General features: G+C 38.9%; 1 protein-coding gene and 1 long non-coding RNA gene across 5 annotated transcripts in view; one reads left to right on the top strand and one right to left on the bottom strand.

Annotated features, from left to right (window-relative positions):
• Positions 1-1489: 1489 nt before the first annotated feature.
• LOC116747703 lies at positions 1490-5870 on the bottom strand. The gene is made up of 3 exons (XR_004348105.1): positions 5578-5870; positions 2893-2954; positions 1490-2380 (listed from the first exon to the last, which is right to left on the bottom strand). It is a non-coding gene; the product is annotated as an uncharacterized LOC116747703 (long non-coding RNA).
• Positions 5871-5943: 73 nt separating this feature from the next.
• PHKA1 (phosphorylase kinase regulatory subunit alpha 1) overlaps positions 5944-16087 on the top strand; it is a 148501-nt gene continuing 138357 nt past the window's right edge. For 2 of the 4 annotated variants that reach the window (XM_032619581.1, XM_032619582.1), the window contains exons 1-4: positions 5979-6463; positions 7200-7358; positions 13699-13746; positions 15779-15947. In XM_032619581.1, the coding sequence (XP_032475472.1) occupies positions 6386-6463; positions 7200-7358; positions 13699-13746; positions 15779-15947 (454 nt within the window). In that variant the 5' untranslated portion in view covers positions 5979-6385. Of the gene's footprint in view, positions 6464-7199; positions 7359-13698; positions 13747-15778; positions 15948-16087 lie in introns of all 4 variants that reach the window. The other 2 variants (XM_032619579.1, XM_032619580.1) reach the window with 2 other exon arrangements.

The raw sequence follows: 16087 nt of genomic DNA, 5'->3' as shown, positions 1-16087 counted from the left end.
GGGCTTATTGTATTATACATTTTCTTTTTTTATAATAAAATATTTTTAAAATTTGTCCATTTATTGGGTCACAGAGGCATACAAAAATAAAGATATAATCAATAAATAAAGCTAAGAACAGGCTCTGGGAAAAGAGTAATAAAAGAGACAAACTTCTGGGCAGATTCATCAAATAAAAAGAGAGAAGGCACAAATAAAGTATGTCAGGAGTACAAAGGTGGCCATGATTCAGATTCAGAAAAGTCAAAAGCAAAGTTTTGCACAACTTTCTACTAATAAAGTTTGACCCCCAAAAGATATTTGGCAGGATCTGGGGAGTGGTTGTCACAACCTAGGTGATGGTATGGGGCAGGGGACGTGGGGGGGAGTGCTACTGACATCTAAAATGCACAAGACAGCCCCCACAACCAAGAATCATCCAGCCCCAAATGTCAGTAGTGCCAAGATTAAGAAACTCTGACTTGGATTAAATTGGCAAGCTTCTAGGAAAGTATTATTATCAACAATGACCCAAAAAGAAATTGAAATCATTTTCATAAAGCCACCTGTTTCCAAAATCCACCAGGTCAGCAAGTTCTGCCCGATGAGTTCTACCAAGACTTCAAGGAACACATGCTTTTCTTTTCACATAGACAGTTTTAGGAAATAGAAAAAGATGGGAAACTACCAAACTCATTTCACAAGCAAGCATAACCTTGTTACTGAAACCAAACAAGGACAGCATAAAAATAAAAGATTATAGGCCAATATAATTTAAAAACAATGATGCAAAAATTTTAAAAATATATTAGTAAATTGAATCTAGTGCATATTAAAAGAATAGTTTATCATGACCAAGTGATATGAATGAAAATATGGATAAAAATATGGATCATCAAAAGGAAACCTATTGATGTAATTCACACATTAACCAAGTAGAGGAATAAACTATATGACTTTTTCAGTACATGCAAGAAAAGCATCCAATAAAATTCAACATTTATTCATAATAATATTAATGATAAAGTTCTAGGAAACCAAGGAGAGAAAGAAATTATTTTAAAGTGATAAATGGTAACTTCCAGAAACCTACTGCAGACATATTTAATAGTGAAACATTAGAATCAGTCTGTTAAAGTCTGGAACAAGAAATGATAACCACTATACCCACTACAAGAGTTATAAAGATTTGAAAGGTAAAGACACAACTTTTACTATTTGCAAATGATATGACTGTCTATTCAGAAAATCCAAAAACATCACCTTTAAGCCAGTACATCTAGTGAGCTAACATAGAGACTGGATATAAGATAAACATACAAAATCATTTTCCTATACATGATAATAACCAATTAACATATAACAGGGGAAAATGTTAACAGCAACAAAAACTAAAAAGTACCAAAAAATAAGCTTAACAAAAAAGTACAACTCTTTCATGGAAAAAACTATAAAGTTTACTGAAAGAAATAAGAGAAGGTCTGAATAAATAAATAGACATTGTAGATAGGAAAGTTAAATATTCTCAATATATCTGTTCTCCTCAAATGAATCCATAAATTCAGTGCAATCACAATAAAAATTGGGATTTTCCTTAGAACCTGACCAGATAATTCTAAAGTTCTTATGGAAGATTAAAGCTCAAGAATAGCCAAGGCAGTTCAACAATGGTGAAGGAATAGAAAAATAGATTAATGGAACAGACTAGTGATCCAGAAACAGACCCATGGGTACTTGACTTGGCATTTCAAATCAATGGGAAAAGAATATTCATGAAGTGGTGTTAATGCAATTAGCACTAACATTTAGGAAAACATTGTTAAATTTCTATCTAAACCCATTATTAAAAATAAATTATAGAGGAATTAAGAGCATTATGGATAAAAAGCAAAACAATAAAATTAATACAAAAAATAATGTGTTGATGATCTTGAGGGCAGGAAGGCTTTATCAATTTCTTAGGGCTGCCATAACAAATTACCACAAACTGGGTGGTTTAAAACAACAGAAATTTATTCTCTCACAATCTGGAAGCCAGAAGTCCAATATCAAGGTGTCAGCAAGGTAGGTTCCTTCTGGAGGCTCTGAGGGAGAAGCTAGTCCATGCTTTTCTCCTGGCTTCTTGTGGTTATGGGCAATCCTTGGCGTTCCTTGGTTTGTAAATGCATCACTTCCATCTCTGCCTCTGTCTTCACATGGCCTTCTCCTCCCTATGTGTCTTCTTTTCTTAGAAGGACACGTATCACTGGATTTAGGGCTCAGTAGGAAAATCCAGCATGATCTCATCTCCAGATCCTTAATTACAACTGCACAGGCCCTGTTCCCAAATAAGGTCTCATTCACAAGTTCCGGGTAAACATATCTTTTGTTGGGCCAACATGCAACCTACTACATAGGCCTTCTAAAATAAGACAAAAAGGAAGACTCATAAATTTGACTTCATTAAAAACTATACGAATAGAAAGACACCATAAATAATGTTAATAGAAAACCACTTATGGGAAAACGTTCATTATCTCTTTTGGATTTCTTTTTTTTTTTAAGTTAAATTACAGATTATGTAGTTTTTAAAAAAATCCTATAAATCAATAAGAAAAACAGTCCAATAGAGAAATGACTAAGTATATAAAGTTATTACCCAGAAGAAATAAAATAAAATAAATAAACAAATATTACATAAATTAAATAAAATAAACATAAAAAGATGCTCAATGACATTAGTATTCAGATAAATTAGGCTTAACGTAAGATACCATTTTTGTACCCATCAGATTGCTCAAAATTAAGGTTTAATAATATCATGTATTGGTAAGGATGGGGAAAATGGAGACTTTCATATACTACTGGTTGGTGCAGATAATTTAAATGTGTTTTTGGATATATCAAAAATTTAAATGCCTATTTCCAAAATACCTGTTTGCATTCACAAGCAGACACACATGTATGTTCACTGAAGTATTTTCAAGAGTTCTAACCTGGAAACAAAGTGAATGTTCATCAACAGAGGAATGCCTACATAAACCACAGTATATGAAGTAGATCTCTATGTAATAACATGACTAGATCTTCATGACATAACTTTGGATGAATAAGGCACTCTGCACAACAGTAGGTACAGCATAAGATTGTTGGCATTAAAAGAATACGCAGAAAACAACAATATTTTATAGGTATTGCTGTGTGTGTGTGTGTGTGTGTGTGTGTGTGTGTGTGTGTGTGTGTGTAAATTCATAGGGAAAAATCTGGAAGGATACAAACCAATCCTGTAACAGTGGTTACCTTTGGGGAGGGAGATAAAGGAGACTGTGATTATGGGTGACAGACATGGGGAACTTTAACCTTATCTGTAATATTTAAATTGTTTTCATAAAGAATGTGTTTATATATTACTTATACAATTTTTTAAAAATTTAAAGAGAGTGAATGGGAGACAACAGAAAGGAGACAGTGTGTGAACTCTTTTTTCAAGAAATGTAATAATAAAAGATTTATTATTAATAGTGAGAGAATAGCTAAGCAAACTGGAACATCTCCTAGAAGGAAGATTAATGTAGACATTAACATAAAATGCAAAACCATGGAAAACATTTATAAAATGTGAAGTTTAAAAAATTTTGGATTTTTGAAAATTAGTATGATTAAAACTTCCAGGTAATATAAGGGAGCAACAATAAAATATTCCCAGGAACTTGGAAATAAAATGTTATTCAAGAGTTAAACTATAAAATTAATGTATGGTGAATCAAATGGAAAAATCACCTTCAAGAAATATAATGGACTCCAGACAAGCAAGATTTGACTATAATTTGGGTGGATAGTTTTGACATATCTAAAGCAAGAATGTGTCAGTGAACCATGGAAGTGTAGAAAAAGGAGACAGTGAAGTCCACATAGAGCAGACTTGTTAGTTACTTAATCTTAGGGCGCCTTAGCTTCTCCATCTCTAAAGCGTGGTTAATCATAGTATTTACTTCATAGGGTTATCGTATAAAACAAAATAGCACTTGGTAAGCAGGGAGGCTTACACATTATTAAAGGAAGGGAATGTGGTGGTCAGGCCACTATACTCCAATATAAAATAAACTGTTACTGTTCTATTTCTCATCAACAACCAGCATCCTGGTTTTCACACATCAGTCTCTCATGAGTTAATCAGTATGAGTCAGCCTCCTGAGAATGACCAGTTCAGGGACACTGAGGAGATCAAGTTTCTGAGATGGAAAGGTCCAGCCTGGACTGAGGTTGAAGGCACCAAGGTAATGCCATCCAACAAGGCATCTTGGTAGCCAGCCAGTTAACCTTCCTTGGTGACACACTACCTTTGGCTTTTCTAATCTATTCATACTTCTGAATAACTTGCCAGGGAAGGTGGTCTATGCAGAAGGAATAAAAAGACTAGAAAAAATAAGCTAAAATATTAACAGGTGGTTGTTTGTGAGAAGGAATTATGGGTGATTTGCTCTACTTTTCTATACTTTCCAAGTTTTCTTTAGTGAGCATATATTACTTTAATATTTTAAAAACATCTTTAAAGGATGATGAGGTGAAGAAAAAGAGAAGGCAGTAGCTTCAAGGGGCCAAGGGTAGAGAAAGGGCTTTTGAGGCAACAGGCCAAGGGAAAGATGTCAGGGAATTAGGATCAGAGTAGGAGCAGGCAAGCACTCTTTCTTCCAAAATGAAGTAACTTTCCCTGGAAAGACTTTTTCTCCCCATGTGTACCTGGGCCTTTAAGTAGCTTGTTATTTGCCAGTCATGGCATTTGCATAGCCAGTGAATGCGATGGAAACCATTTGTTTGAGAATTCTAAATGTATCTCTGTATCTAACTATATCGCTGGCTGGCCGTTGAACCCAAAAGTCCCAGATCTGAGTTCTTGAGCATTCCCTCCCTCTTTCTTCATCATCATTACCAAATATTTGCTAGTCACCTCCTAGGTGCCTGACTTTATGCTAATTTAGGCGGGGGTGAGTGTGGGGGTGGAACGGAGGGAGCTTACGAGGAGAGACTATACTCCAATATAAAATAAAAATTAAATTGAAAAAAAGATAAACGAAAATGCAAAATCACTGTGGCCTAGGTGAGGTGGCTAGGGAAGGCTTAGAATCACAGATTTTCCGAGTTGGACCTGAAAGGTCAATCGGTCTAATTCCCTTACCCCGCGATTCAGAGAGCAGGTGGTACTCAAACCTTGACTCGAAAGACGTGCAGGGTTTGGATCAACGGAGATCAAGATGTGGGGGTTGGGGCAGTAAACAAAGGGAGCAAAGGCCCTGGGGCCAGGACACCTACCGGGGTGTGGTCCGATTACCCTGCGGCCAGTGATCAGCTTTACCTACAGGTTTCCTTTCTAGCTTCCCTATCTGCCTTTATTTTCAGCTGAGTCTTTGTTGCCTCAGTCTTGTGACCTACGTACGCACGAGGGAGCCTTCCAAAGCCGTTATACAATCTCCTCCAACTCCTCTCCAGCCAAGGCTGCCCTGAGCACCGCTCCCTCCCAGCCCAGTTCCCGCTTGGGGCACTCGCTTCCTCAAAGCACACCACTGCCCCCTCCTTCCCAAGCGCGCCGACTCGCCACTTTCTGAGGAATAAAGTATTTACCTTAGGGAGTTGTTTCTTGTTTGGTTTGGATCGGAGTAAGGAGTTGAATCTGAGCTTTGAGTCAAAAGGATAAAATACAATAAAGACCCGGAAATTCCAATTCTTTAGACCTTGAACGCAAACGATCGTTCTTTCCTTTTAGGTTTGAAGTTACCATAAGTTCCTAAAACTAGTCCGGCAGAAGAAACAGCCTCCCTAACATCCTGTGTCCACAGCAAGTGTGGACAACTGAAATAGTCATTTGAGGTGTTTCGAAAATAACCCCCTGATAGCACATTGCCTACGGTGACACATTCTTGTCCGCGGGGCGGGCTGGGTCGCCGGGGGCGGGGCGAGTCCCCAGGCGCCGCGCGCAGCTGCTGGGACACTGGGCGTCAGCCCCGCCTCCGGCTTGCGTCTTCGTGGTAGGTGGAGGCGGCGCCGCGGCCTGTGACCTGCAGCTGCCGGCGGCCACGCTGGAGGCTCCGGGCCGCGGTTGTCTTCGGTCTCCGGGAGTGGAGCGGAGGATGCAGGAGCCACCCGCGGAGGCCGGACGGGCTTAAGAGAGACGGCGAGCGGCGCCGGCGGCACTCCAGCTGGGCTCTAGAGCGCGGGAGGCTCGGGCGCGCGCGGGGTTGTGGTGGCCGCGGAGGCCGCCTTGGCCGGGACAGCCGGCCCCAGGCCCGACGGGTGGTAGGACTGTGCCCGGGCCTGGTACTCGGGCTTCCCACAGCGAGGGTGGGGCTGCGTTGGAGCCTCCTTTCTTGGAAAATCGTGGGCCCCTGTGGTACTGCGGCCGTCTCTCTGAGGGGATTGGAAACGGAGCGCGATGAGGAGCCGGAGTAACTCGGGGGTCCGGCTTGACGGCTATGCTAGGCTGGTGCATCAGACCATACTGTGCCATCAGGTAAGTGATGGGGTGTCGCTTGTGATCACCGAGGATGCGCAGTGTGATAACCTGGACGGAGACCCTGGGTGAACCTGTGTGTGTGTGTGTGAGGGGGGTGTATTGCAGGTTCTCTCGCCCCCTAGCTGGGGAGGCCGTAAAGGACCCTGAAGAAAGGTGTTGGGCCAGGAACAGAACCAGAGTCAGGCACCGTTAGCCACAAGTCCTGAGTCAGAGCTTCTGAGTCCCCCCTCCCAACCCTCCGCGTACCCCAAACCACTGCTGGGTTCCAGGGGCCAGTTGTAAGATGTGTCGAAGCTTGTTTATCGACACCGCCCCCGGCCCCCTCCGCAGGCTTGGGAGTCGTCTCCTTCCCCTCCTCTGAAGGAAAAAGAGGTAGAACTTTTAGCCATCTTAAGACTAGACTGTTGTGAAGATCTGAAGTACCGTGTATATACTCTTCATTATAGTTTTTCTAATATTTTAATGCTGACTTTTCGTTGGTAGTTCATTCTTTCTGAAACACCTCCTTTCTTTTAAGAATTCCCACATTTCAGACTTGTAAGGCTTCAGCCAGCTCTTTCCCTTTATTCAAGATAGCATTTGCTTGCACTTGGTCAGAAGAGGAGATTTTAAAACTCAGGAGTGGGGACATAGAAGAAAGACCAAAGTCCCTCAGTACCCATTTGATAGATTCTGTTTCCTCATATTAACACCCTATGGTTACCTGCCTGTCCCCTTTTTCTTGTCCTTACAGAATCCAGTGACTGGCTTGCTTCCAGCCAGCTATGATCAGAAAGATGCCTGGGTCCGGGATAATGTGTACAGCATCTTGGCTGTGTGGGGTTTGGGGCTGGCCTATCGGAAGAATGCAGACCGGGATGAGGATAAGGCAAAGGCCTATGAACTGGAGCAGGTACTCAATAAAAATACAAAGAGCTCTGGAACTGGGGGGAGGAGGAAGGAAATGTAGTCCACAGGAGCTAAGACAGATATGTTTTGCCTCTCACTCTTTCTTCACCTTGCTGAAATTGCATTCCATAAAGCTTTCCTGTATTGTACGGAGTTTTTTTTTTTTTTTTTTGCAGTGGAAACATGAAACTTGCTGATTCAGGGGGAGAGGACACAGTCTGTTCTGTTACAGTGGAAAATCCTATTCTCAGATCTTTGCTAAAATTTGTAATCCTTTTCCCAAGTAAATGTATTTTGTAGTCTCCAGCATATTTATTCTCATTGAGAAGAATTTTCGGCGGCAGGTATCTACCATTTTACTTCTTTTTTGAAAATGATAGGTGGTATTTATATGAGGGTAACTGATACAAATTAGCAGACTTTCCCAACTAGACACAAGTAAAAGACATTATTTGTTGATTTTTATACCTAGGCCACTGTTTCAGAGTCTGTTGTGTGTCCTCCCCCCCCCCCCATACCCACCCTCACCCCTTGGGGCAAAATAAGGTCAGAGTCAACAGATGCCTTTAAGCCAACTTTTAAGGCCCTCCCCTCAGTAAAGAAGTATCCTCTATAGAACTGTTTAGACACAGGGTGCTATGTCCTCTTGAATGACCAAGAAAATAATATTCTGGGCTACATCAGACTGTTAATGTTAAGGTACTCTGCCGTCAGTTGTAAGGTGTATGTGAATTCTTTTCCATTAGTGGAAAAGATTCTCTCCACACCAGCCATTTTCTCAAGTGGTCTCCCTCAGCTTAGGCAATCTGAGCTCCAGTCTTCATCTATAAATCAGAATATTGAGATTTGGTTATTTTTAAGAGCACCAACATATTGTGGGGTTATAGTCCTTGGCAGCAGGAAAGTTTCACTGTGGTGTCCTCTGCAACAGCAGGTGTTTCTTATTCCCTCAAGCCATAATTAAGAGGTACTTAGGTCCACCAGAAAAAAATTGTTGGAGTGTTTGCTCTAGCCCAGGAAGTACAGATCAATATTTTTGTGACTTATAGAAAACATACATAACCATTGTGAGAATTTGGAAAATATAGAGGAGTGTTAAAAAAAAATCATCTGTAATCTTACTCCCCTCCCTTATCCTATGTCCTACTCTAATGTTTTGCTATTTTGATCTCAGTATTTTGTTTGTCTTGTTTTGATAGAAATTGATATTGGTGGAACAATACCCAAGATTTTATACCCAGTATGATTTGACAAATTTCTTTTTCAACACTGTTAGAAGAAATCTGTGTCTCCTTGTTGATCAATCATTCTGCAGAGTTGACATTTTTCCTTATGTGGCCCAGGAAGAAAGAATGTAACAGAGGAAGAGGGGAAAAATGAACAGAAAATTGTTCATTCTAAAATTTTAATGTTTCGTTAAATAATCTTTCACACAGCACAAAAATATTTTCCATACCACCTCAGTAATAACCCTGGGATATCTCAAAAACATTATGGCAATAGGAAACATCTTCAAAAAAACACACATTTCTCTGGGAATTCTAAAATTTCTACCAACTTTCATTATAAATTAAAACAGATTGTATTATTAAGTCTCATTAATTTTCTTCTCAAATTTGACTTAGTTAATTCAGACTAGGGATCAGAGAACCATCTCTGTAAAGGCCAGATTGTAAATATTTTTGGCATTGTGGGTCACGTGTGATCTCTACGCAACTACTCAGGTCTTCCGCTACTATGTAAAAGCAGCCAGAGACGATACATAAATGAATGAGCATGGTTATGTTCCAGTAAGTTCTTTTTTTTTTTTTAATCAGTAAGTTCTATTTACAAAAACACACCGTGAGCTAGATTTGTCCCCACTCTACACGAATGATTCTAAACTCTGGCTGTGCGTTGGAATGATTTGAGAAGCTTTTAACAATTACCCTCACCCTAGAACAATTTAGATAAATCTTTGTAAGTGGAGCCCCAGGGGCATCAATATTTCAAAAAAAAAACACTGCTCTAGTAATTCTAAAGTGCAGCCAGAGATAATCACTGATCTATGGCTAATAAGTGAGCATAGGTGAAATCAAATAGAATAAATTCATAGATTAAATTCCTACCTACTGTGAGCCTTCCATTACTGTGTAGATTTTCCCAAACCATTGACTGTTAATCATTTCTACCCTTCCTTCCAACTCTCGACTAGATTTCTCTCTGAGAAAGAATGTCAGAGAACTAAAGAGAATTCTGGATGAAGAGGGGACAAGGGTTTAAGTGACTGTTCTATCCTAGGTTGAGAATAGAAGTATGCACGTACATGTTTTTACAAATGCCCTTTCTCTTAGTCACAGATAAAAACTCACACCCATAAAAATAAATAGACACACAAATAGAGATAGCTCTTTGGCTGCCCCCAGTTCTACTTATTCCTCAGTTTTGTTCTCCTCGTGTAGTCTCTCATCTTTTCTCGTGTCTTTAACTACTACCTTTATGAGAATGACTTCCAAAGCTTCATCTTTAACTCTGACCTCACTTCAGTTTCAAACCCAGATTTTCATTTGTCTTCTGATCATTTGCACCTGAATATCTTGTGGCTCCTCAAAATCAGCAGGTCTGAAACCCCACCTTCCCTACTAAAAACAAACAAAATAGACTACTAAACAACAGCAACTCACCAAATGTCCCTTTTTTTCTTACTGGTGTCCTCATTCTACTAGTCACCTGGGCAACATTACTTAGAACATTTCCCATAGTGTGTTCCATGGAATACTAGATTAACTAAGTTTGGACCTATGTTAAACAGCAGGTTTCTTACTCTGTAATTTCTCAGAGCTTTTGATGTACTGATGTGCATTTTGAATCTAAGATGGGGGTGGATTTTACAGCCTTCCCAGAATTTCCTGGACTAGTGTTCTATAACAGTGTTTGAAAAGTGCTGCCCTTTTGGTGATTTTTGACTTGTCCCTTTTGCCTTTTGATACATGCAGACCAAAGTCTGTTAATTCTTATAATTTTTCTCGAATCCATCCCCTCCTTTCTATTCCCTTCTGCCTCAACCCTAGTCTAAACCCTGATCACTTAGTGAAAGGGTTTAGACTTTAAGTTAAAACAACACTTAAATTATGTATTTTCATTCTCAGCAATCTTTTTGTAGTTCTCATTTCCCTACAAGTAAAATCCAAATGTTTTGGATTGGTAGGCAAGGCTCTTTAGGGTTTGGTCCTAGGCTGCTTTTTCAATATTATATCATGCTGTTCCCCTGCATTCTACCCCCAGTTCCAACCAGGTTGGTGTCTTCATTACTTCTCTAACAGTACCTTGATAAAAATACCTGACATTTGTGTAAAGACTTTTCATTGTACTGTATACTTTCCCATAATTACTAGTATTTTATTCCTGTAACACCCTATGAATTAGGTATTATTTTCCCCAATTTACAGGTGAAGGGATTGACAGAAGGAGATGAAGTTGGAATTTGGTGGTGTCATGAATACTACCTGGGTCTTATGACTTCAGATTCAGTCTTTTTGAATATTTCCTCCTCCATGGAAGCCATAGACATTCCCACCTCCAAATCATTTTATGAGCTGTTTCTTCCACCTGTGAAGCCTGCCATCAATCCCACTTTTTCTGTGGTTCCTGACCTCATAGACCTCTCAGTTTCACAGTGATCACTTCTTTCTCAGGACTGCTTTCTTGGAACTTCTAGATTACTTATGGTCTATGCCATTCAACATGTTCAGTTTTTCATTTAGCAAATTTTGTGTAATTGTTATGTGCCAAGCCCTACAATAGATATAAAAAATAAAATGGGACAAAATGTTTATATTTAAACCTCAACTTTTAATTTTTAAAAATTTTAAGCTTACAGAAAAGTTTTGGAAATAGTAAAATGAACATATTTGCATGTACTCTTTATCTAGATTCACTAGTTGTTAACATTTTGTCATATTTGCATCCTCTCTATAAACATGATCCCCCCCAGGCACACAGGTTTTTTGGTAAGCCATTTGAGAGTTACTTGCAGACATGGAATATATATTTTTAAAAACACAATCTGCTTAGTCCATTGGTTTAAAAGTCTATTTCTGAATCTGGTCTCTGCCCCTTTTTCTTAAGGAGTTCATAGGGTGATAGGGGAGACAGATATATATAAACATAGTTACAATGCATTAAGACAGATACTGTAGGTACCATATTTAGGAGATAAGTACAAAGTTTTGTGGGAACACACAGGCAGGAAAGTCTAATTTCCCTTGAACAAGACAAGGAAGTGTTCACAGAGGAGTTGGGTTTTAAAGGATAACCAGGAATTGTTAGGTAGACTGTATTTGTAGTTTAGTGGGTTTTTTTCATTCTTTCTTTCCTTTCTTTGTAGTTTAGTGTTTTTAAAAAACATATCTGTTCTGTCTCCCTTTTCTTTATGTTTTACAAAGCCTGGTAGAGTGCTTTGCATATGTTAGACGCTCATATGTATCTGATTGTAAATATATCTGGAGAGAGAGACAGGTATTAATACTTACATGGCTATTGTTTTGTATAAATAGTTATATATCCTTATATGGTCAGTTCACAAACATAGATCCGTATCCTCAAAAAAAAGGATAGATTAGAGGAGGGTATCACTTGGTGTGGTTAGAAGCCCTGGTGTATGTATAAACATGTATAATTAATGCCAACTAGTGCACCTGAATCAGGAAATGGGCAGTTTGGGGGAATACAAACTACAGATACTTCCCTTCATTCTTACCTCTCCATGCTTCCTATTCATTTTATCCTGACTTGGAATTTGGAACTTGAGGACAGAAATGGCTGACAGTGGCCATTCCAAGAGGACAAAAGTGGATGGCAATCAGGACTCCTCCACTGCATCTATAATCTCCCAGGTTTGCTGTTTAAAGAAAATGTAGATGGTAGTAGTAGGGCTGGGTGGTGAAGAGAGTTGAAAGGATGGGATAGAAATCTGTGAGTATGTGGTGACATGTAGAAGAGAATTCAGAATTGAATAAAGTCACCCCATAGAGTAAGAAGGCTGTGTTTAATGCTGTCTGTAACAGTATATTAAAGGATGGTCTCTTTCATTAGGATCAGAGTAATGATAGAGATTTTCTTGTAGGGGTTGCAGTAAGTTTCATTACTTTATAACAAATGCTTCATGCTTTAAAAGGTGACAAGATCATGCACTGCCTGTTTGTTCTGTCGAGAGCACTCTCACTCCCTCTTTATTTCTTCCCTTGATCTGTAAGGGGAGGGGACCATCTATAGACAGAAATTACTTAAAGAAAGGAAGTCTCCCAAGGAAACACTTTATTTTTCCCTCAGTAAAAGATTTCATAAAGCATTAGAACATAATTTAATAGGTGCTTATCCTTGTCCTGCCTACTGCTTGTAGTCCCATTTGAATATTTTGAAGGAATAACAGAATGGTGCAGCTCCCAAGTAGATTAGTTTTCGGAGGTGTCCTGAAGCCACCTCTGAGGCAGCATTCCCTGGAGTAACCTGGCTGTATTCCTTCTGGACTGTGAAACAGAAAGCTTAGAGAAATGGAGAAGCTGTTTGGTGCTATATTCTTCCAAAACATATTGCCTACCCATGCCAGTGTTGACGGGCTCTTCTAGTGTCATGTAGTATAACAAGTATACTGTTACTATACTATATTATAATTAAATATACTTATTATATTATTACTGTATGCATTATACTAACTAATATAGTACATTGTTATAACTGGTAAGCAAAATTTTGGAGTGTTATGATTAGAAAACTACTTAGAAATTATCAAGTTCTAGTAAGGGAAGTAGTGATGACTTGAGACTTAAGTTTGTGGCTTTTTTTTTTCAGGGAAAGAGGGTTGAGTTGCACTGACAATTCCCCTTTACAGTTATTCTGAATTGAAGTTCATTTATTCTTTAGGGAAAATGTCCAGATAAATATTTCTGTGGACTCTTGAAGAGAAGTCTTGGCTAGTTCAGAAAAAAATAAAAGTGATGATGCTGGCTTTTCTAGGACATAGGGTATATTTTAAATATTCTCATAGCTTTATGATTTTTGAGCTGACTTGCCCATTTTTTTCCAGGTGGAATGTCCTCTAATAGGATAGTTGACTTAGTTTTACATAAGCCTGTTAGAGCTTGGATTTTTTTTTTATAACTTGAAGGAGTCACCAGCTGCAGCTTTTAGTTCCACTTTTAGCTGCAGTCTTCTCTTCTGTGTACCTATAAAGTAAATGCCATGTAAATAGGAACCCAGGATAAGGTTACTTGTTCTCAAAAGATCATGTACCAACTGCAGTTGCTGAGTAAGTGTTCCTGCATCTAGTGATGTTTATAACAGCTTGTTTCCATTTATTTCTGCAGAGTGTAGTGAAGCTGATGAGGGGACTGCTGCACTGCATGATCAGACAGGTATGACATTGTTAACATCACCCTCTCCAATAAAACCACATTGTAATATATATATATATATATATATATATATATGGCTTATATGTTTTTCAGTTTCACAAATAGTACATACTAATTTTAGAAAGTCTGTAGAATTGAGGAGGGAAAGGTCAACCATGGTCTCACCACCCAGTTACCACTGAAGTATTACCTTCCAGTCTTTTCCCCCCTCTACAAATGATTTTTTTATATACTTCATCATTACTGTACATGCAATTATGTATATTGAGTAAAGGATGATACAGGTCTATAAGTTCTCCTCTGAAACCCTTGGGACCAGATAAATTTTATAATTCAGAATTTTTCAGATTTTAAAAGGTAGTGCAGTGCACATACCATATATTATGTTATGCCCTCAACAAGTCCAGACATCACCCTATCATCAAAAACATTGATCTCTCTATAGGAAAACATGCATTTTTACAGTAAGTGGAATAAATAAAAGCTACAAATAACCCCAAGTCAGTTTGAATCAGGTGTTGCCACTAAATGAATTTTGGTACAAAACTTAGGGAGAAAAACCTTTTGGAAGTGTTTTAGATTTTAGGGTTGGAGATAAGGGGCCAAGGACTTATATCTTCTAGCATTAATATGCATTTTCCTGATCTTGAGTGAAGTTGAGCATCCTTTCATGTGTGGGTTGAAAATTTGTATTTCCTCTTCTATTAATTGCCTGTTAGGTCCTTTGCCTCTTTTTCTCTTGGGCTGTCTCTTTCTTGCCTATTTGAGGAGTTACTGTCCATGATGGATATTAATCCTTTGTCACATGTACTACAAATATTTTTTAGCTGTCTCTGGTTTATCTTTTGGGTTTGTTTATGATATTTTTTCCACTCAAAAGTATTTTACTAAAAGAAAAAGTATTTTACTTTTATCCTAGGAGATCTTTACACATGTTGTGCACTTTGACTCAGAATTGATCTTTGAGCCCAAGATTACATTTTATTAGAAGGAGAAATTGAGGCCCAGATTAATAAAATGACCATCCTGAGGCACACAACAAGTCTAAAGTAAAAAGAAATCAACTCTAGACTTCTGAACTTGATCAGTGATCTCTAGTCTGGTAGGAACTATCTCACAGCCATCATTTTTTTTTCCTTCTTTGCTACTTTTTAATTTTTTTGTATTTTAGATATTTGCATTTTCCACCTTACCAAATAGGTTTAAAGTCACTAATTTCTTGAACCATATTTAAAGGTATGATAGTTACTATCATATAGCAGATGCACACATAATCAAATTGAAGTTTCAGGAAATAAGTCTTTCATTTGTCCCTTGCACAGTTTCATTTCTGACCTTGGTTTCAGCTTTCTTTCACATCTTTTCTTTGTCATTCCATGGGTCTCTCCCTAGCTCCTTTCATTACTCCTTCAAAATATATCCTCTTCCCTCAAAATTCCTACCTCTGTTTCAGGAACAAATGTATCTTTTTTTTTTCTTTTTTGTGGTACGCAGGCCTCTCACTGTTGTGGCCTCTCCCGTTGTGGAGCACAGGCTCCGGACGCGCAGGTTAAGCGGCCATGGCTCACGGGCCCAGCCGCTCCACGGCATGTGGGATCTTCCCGGACCGGGGCACAAACCCGTGTCCCCTGCATCGGCAGGCGGACTCTCAACCACTGCGCCACCAGGGAAGCCCAAATGTATCTTTTTTAACAACTCAGTTATCTCTTACTAAGCTGTTGTCCCCTCTCCACACCTCAGTTTTTATCTACAAAGTGGGAAAACAACCATCTGAAGAGTGAAAGAGAGATAATGAATAGGAAATAGCTGGTTTTGATGGATATTATTTTCCAATTGAATTGCTTAAATTGAAAAACAGCAAGAGCAGACTTTCCTAATTGTATAAGTGTAGGGAAAAAGAGGTAACTGCATTTTAAATACTCACAATTGCCTGAAGACCAAATGGAATGATATGTATCAGATTACTACCAAAGTATGGCATATGGGTTGATTTTTCTGCATAGCCTTCTTTTACTGTTTTTGTTTTCTTCAGGTGGATAAAGTAGAATCCTTCAAATATAGTCAGAGTACCAAGGATAGCCTCCATGCCAAGTACAACACCAAAACCTGTGCCACTGTGGTGGGTGATGATCAGTGGGGACACCTGCAGCTGGATGCTACCTCTCTGTACCTGCTCTTCCTAGCGCAAATGACTGCCTCAGGTCAGTACAAGGACAGAAGTACTGGGAACCACTGCAGTGTGGAGCACTTGTCCTGGCACACATGGCTTCTCCAAAGGTGTTGGCCAGCAAACAACATAGCTGTTTACATTACTTAAAGATACACATTGGAAACATAATAT

This window comes from Phocoena sinus, chromosome X (genome assembly GCF_008692025.1).
Source record: "Phocoena sinus isolate mPhoSin1 chromosome X, mPhoSin1.pri, whole genome shotgun sequence".
In the NCBI taxonomy this organism is placed as follows: domain Eukaryota; kingdom Metazoa; phylum Chordata; class Mammalia; order Artiodactyla; family Phocoenidae; genus Phocoena; species Phocoena sinus.
The sequence above is the reverse complement of the archived record's forward strand: the minus strand, read 5'-3'. Positions and strand labels throughout refer to the sequence as shown.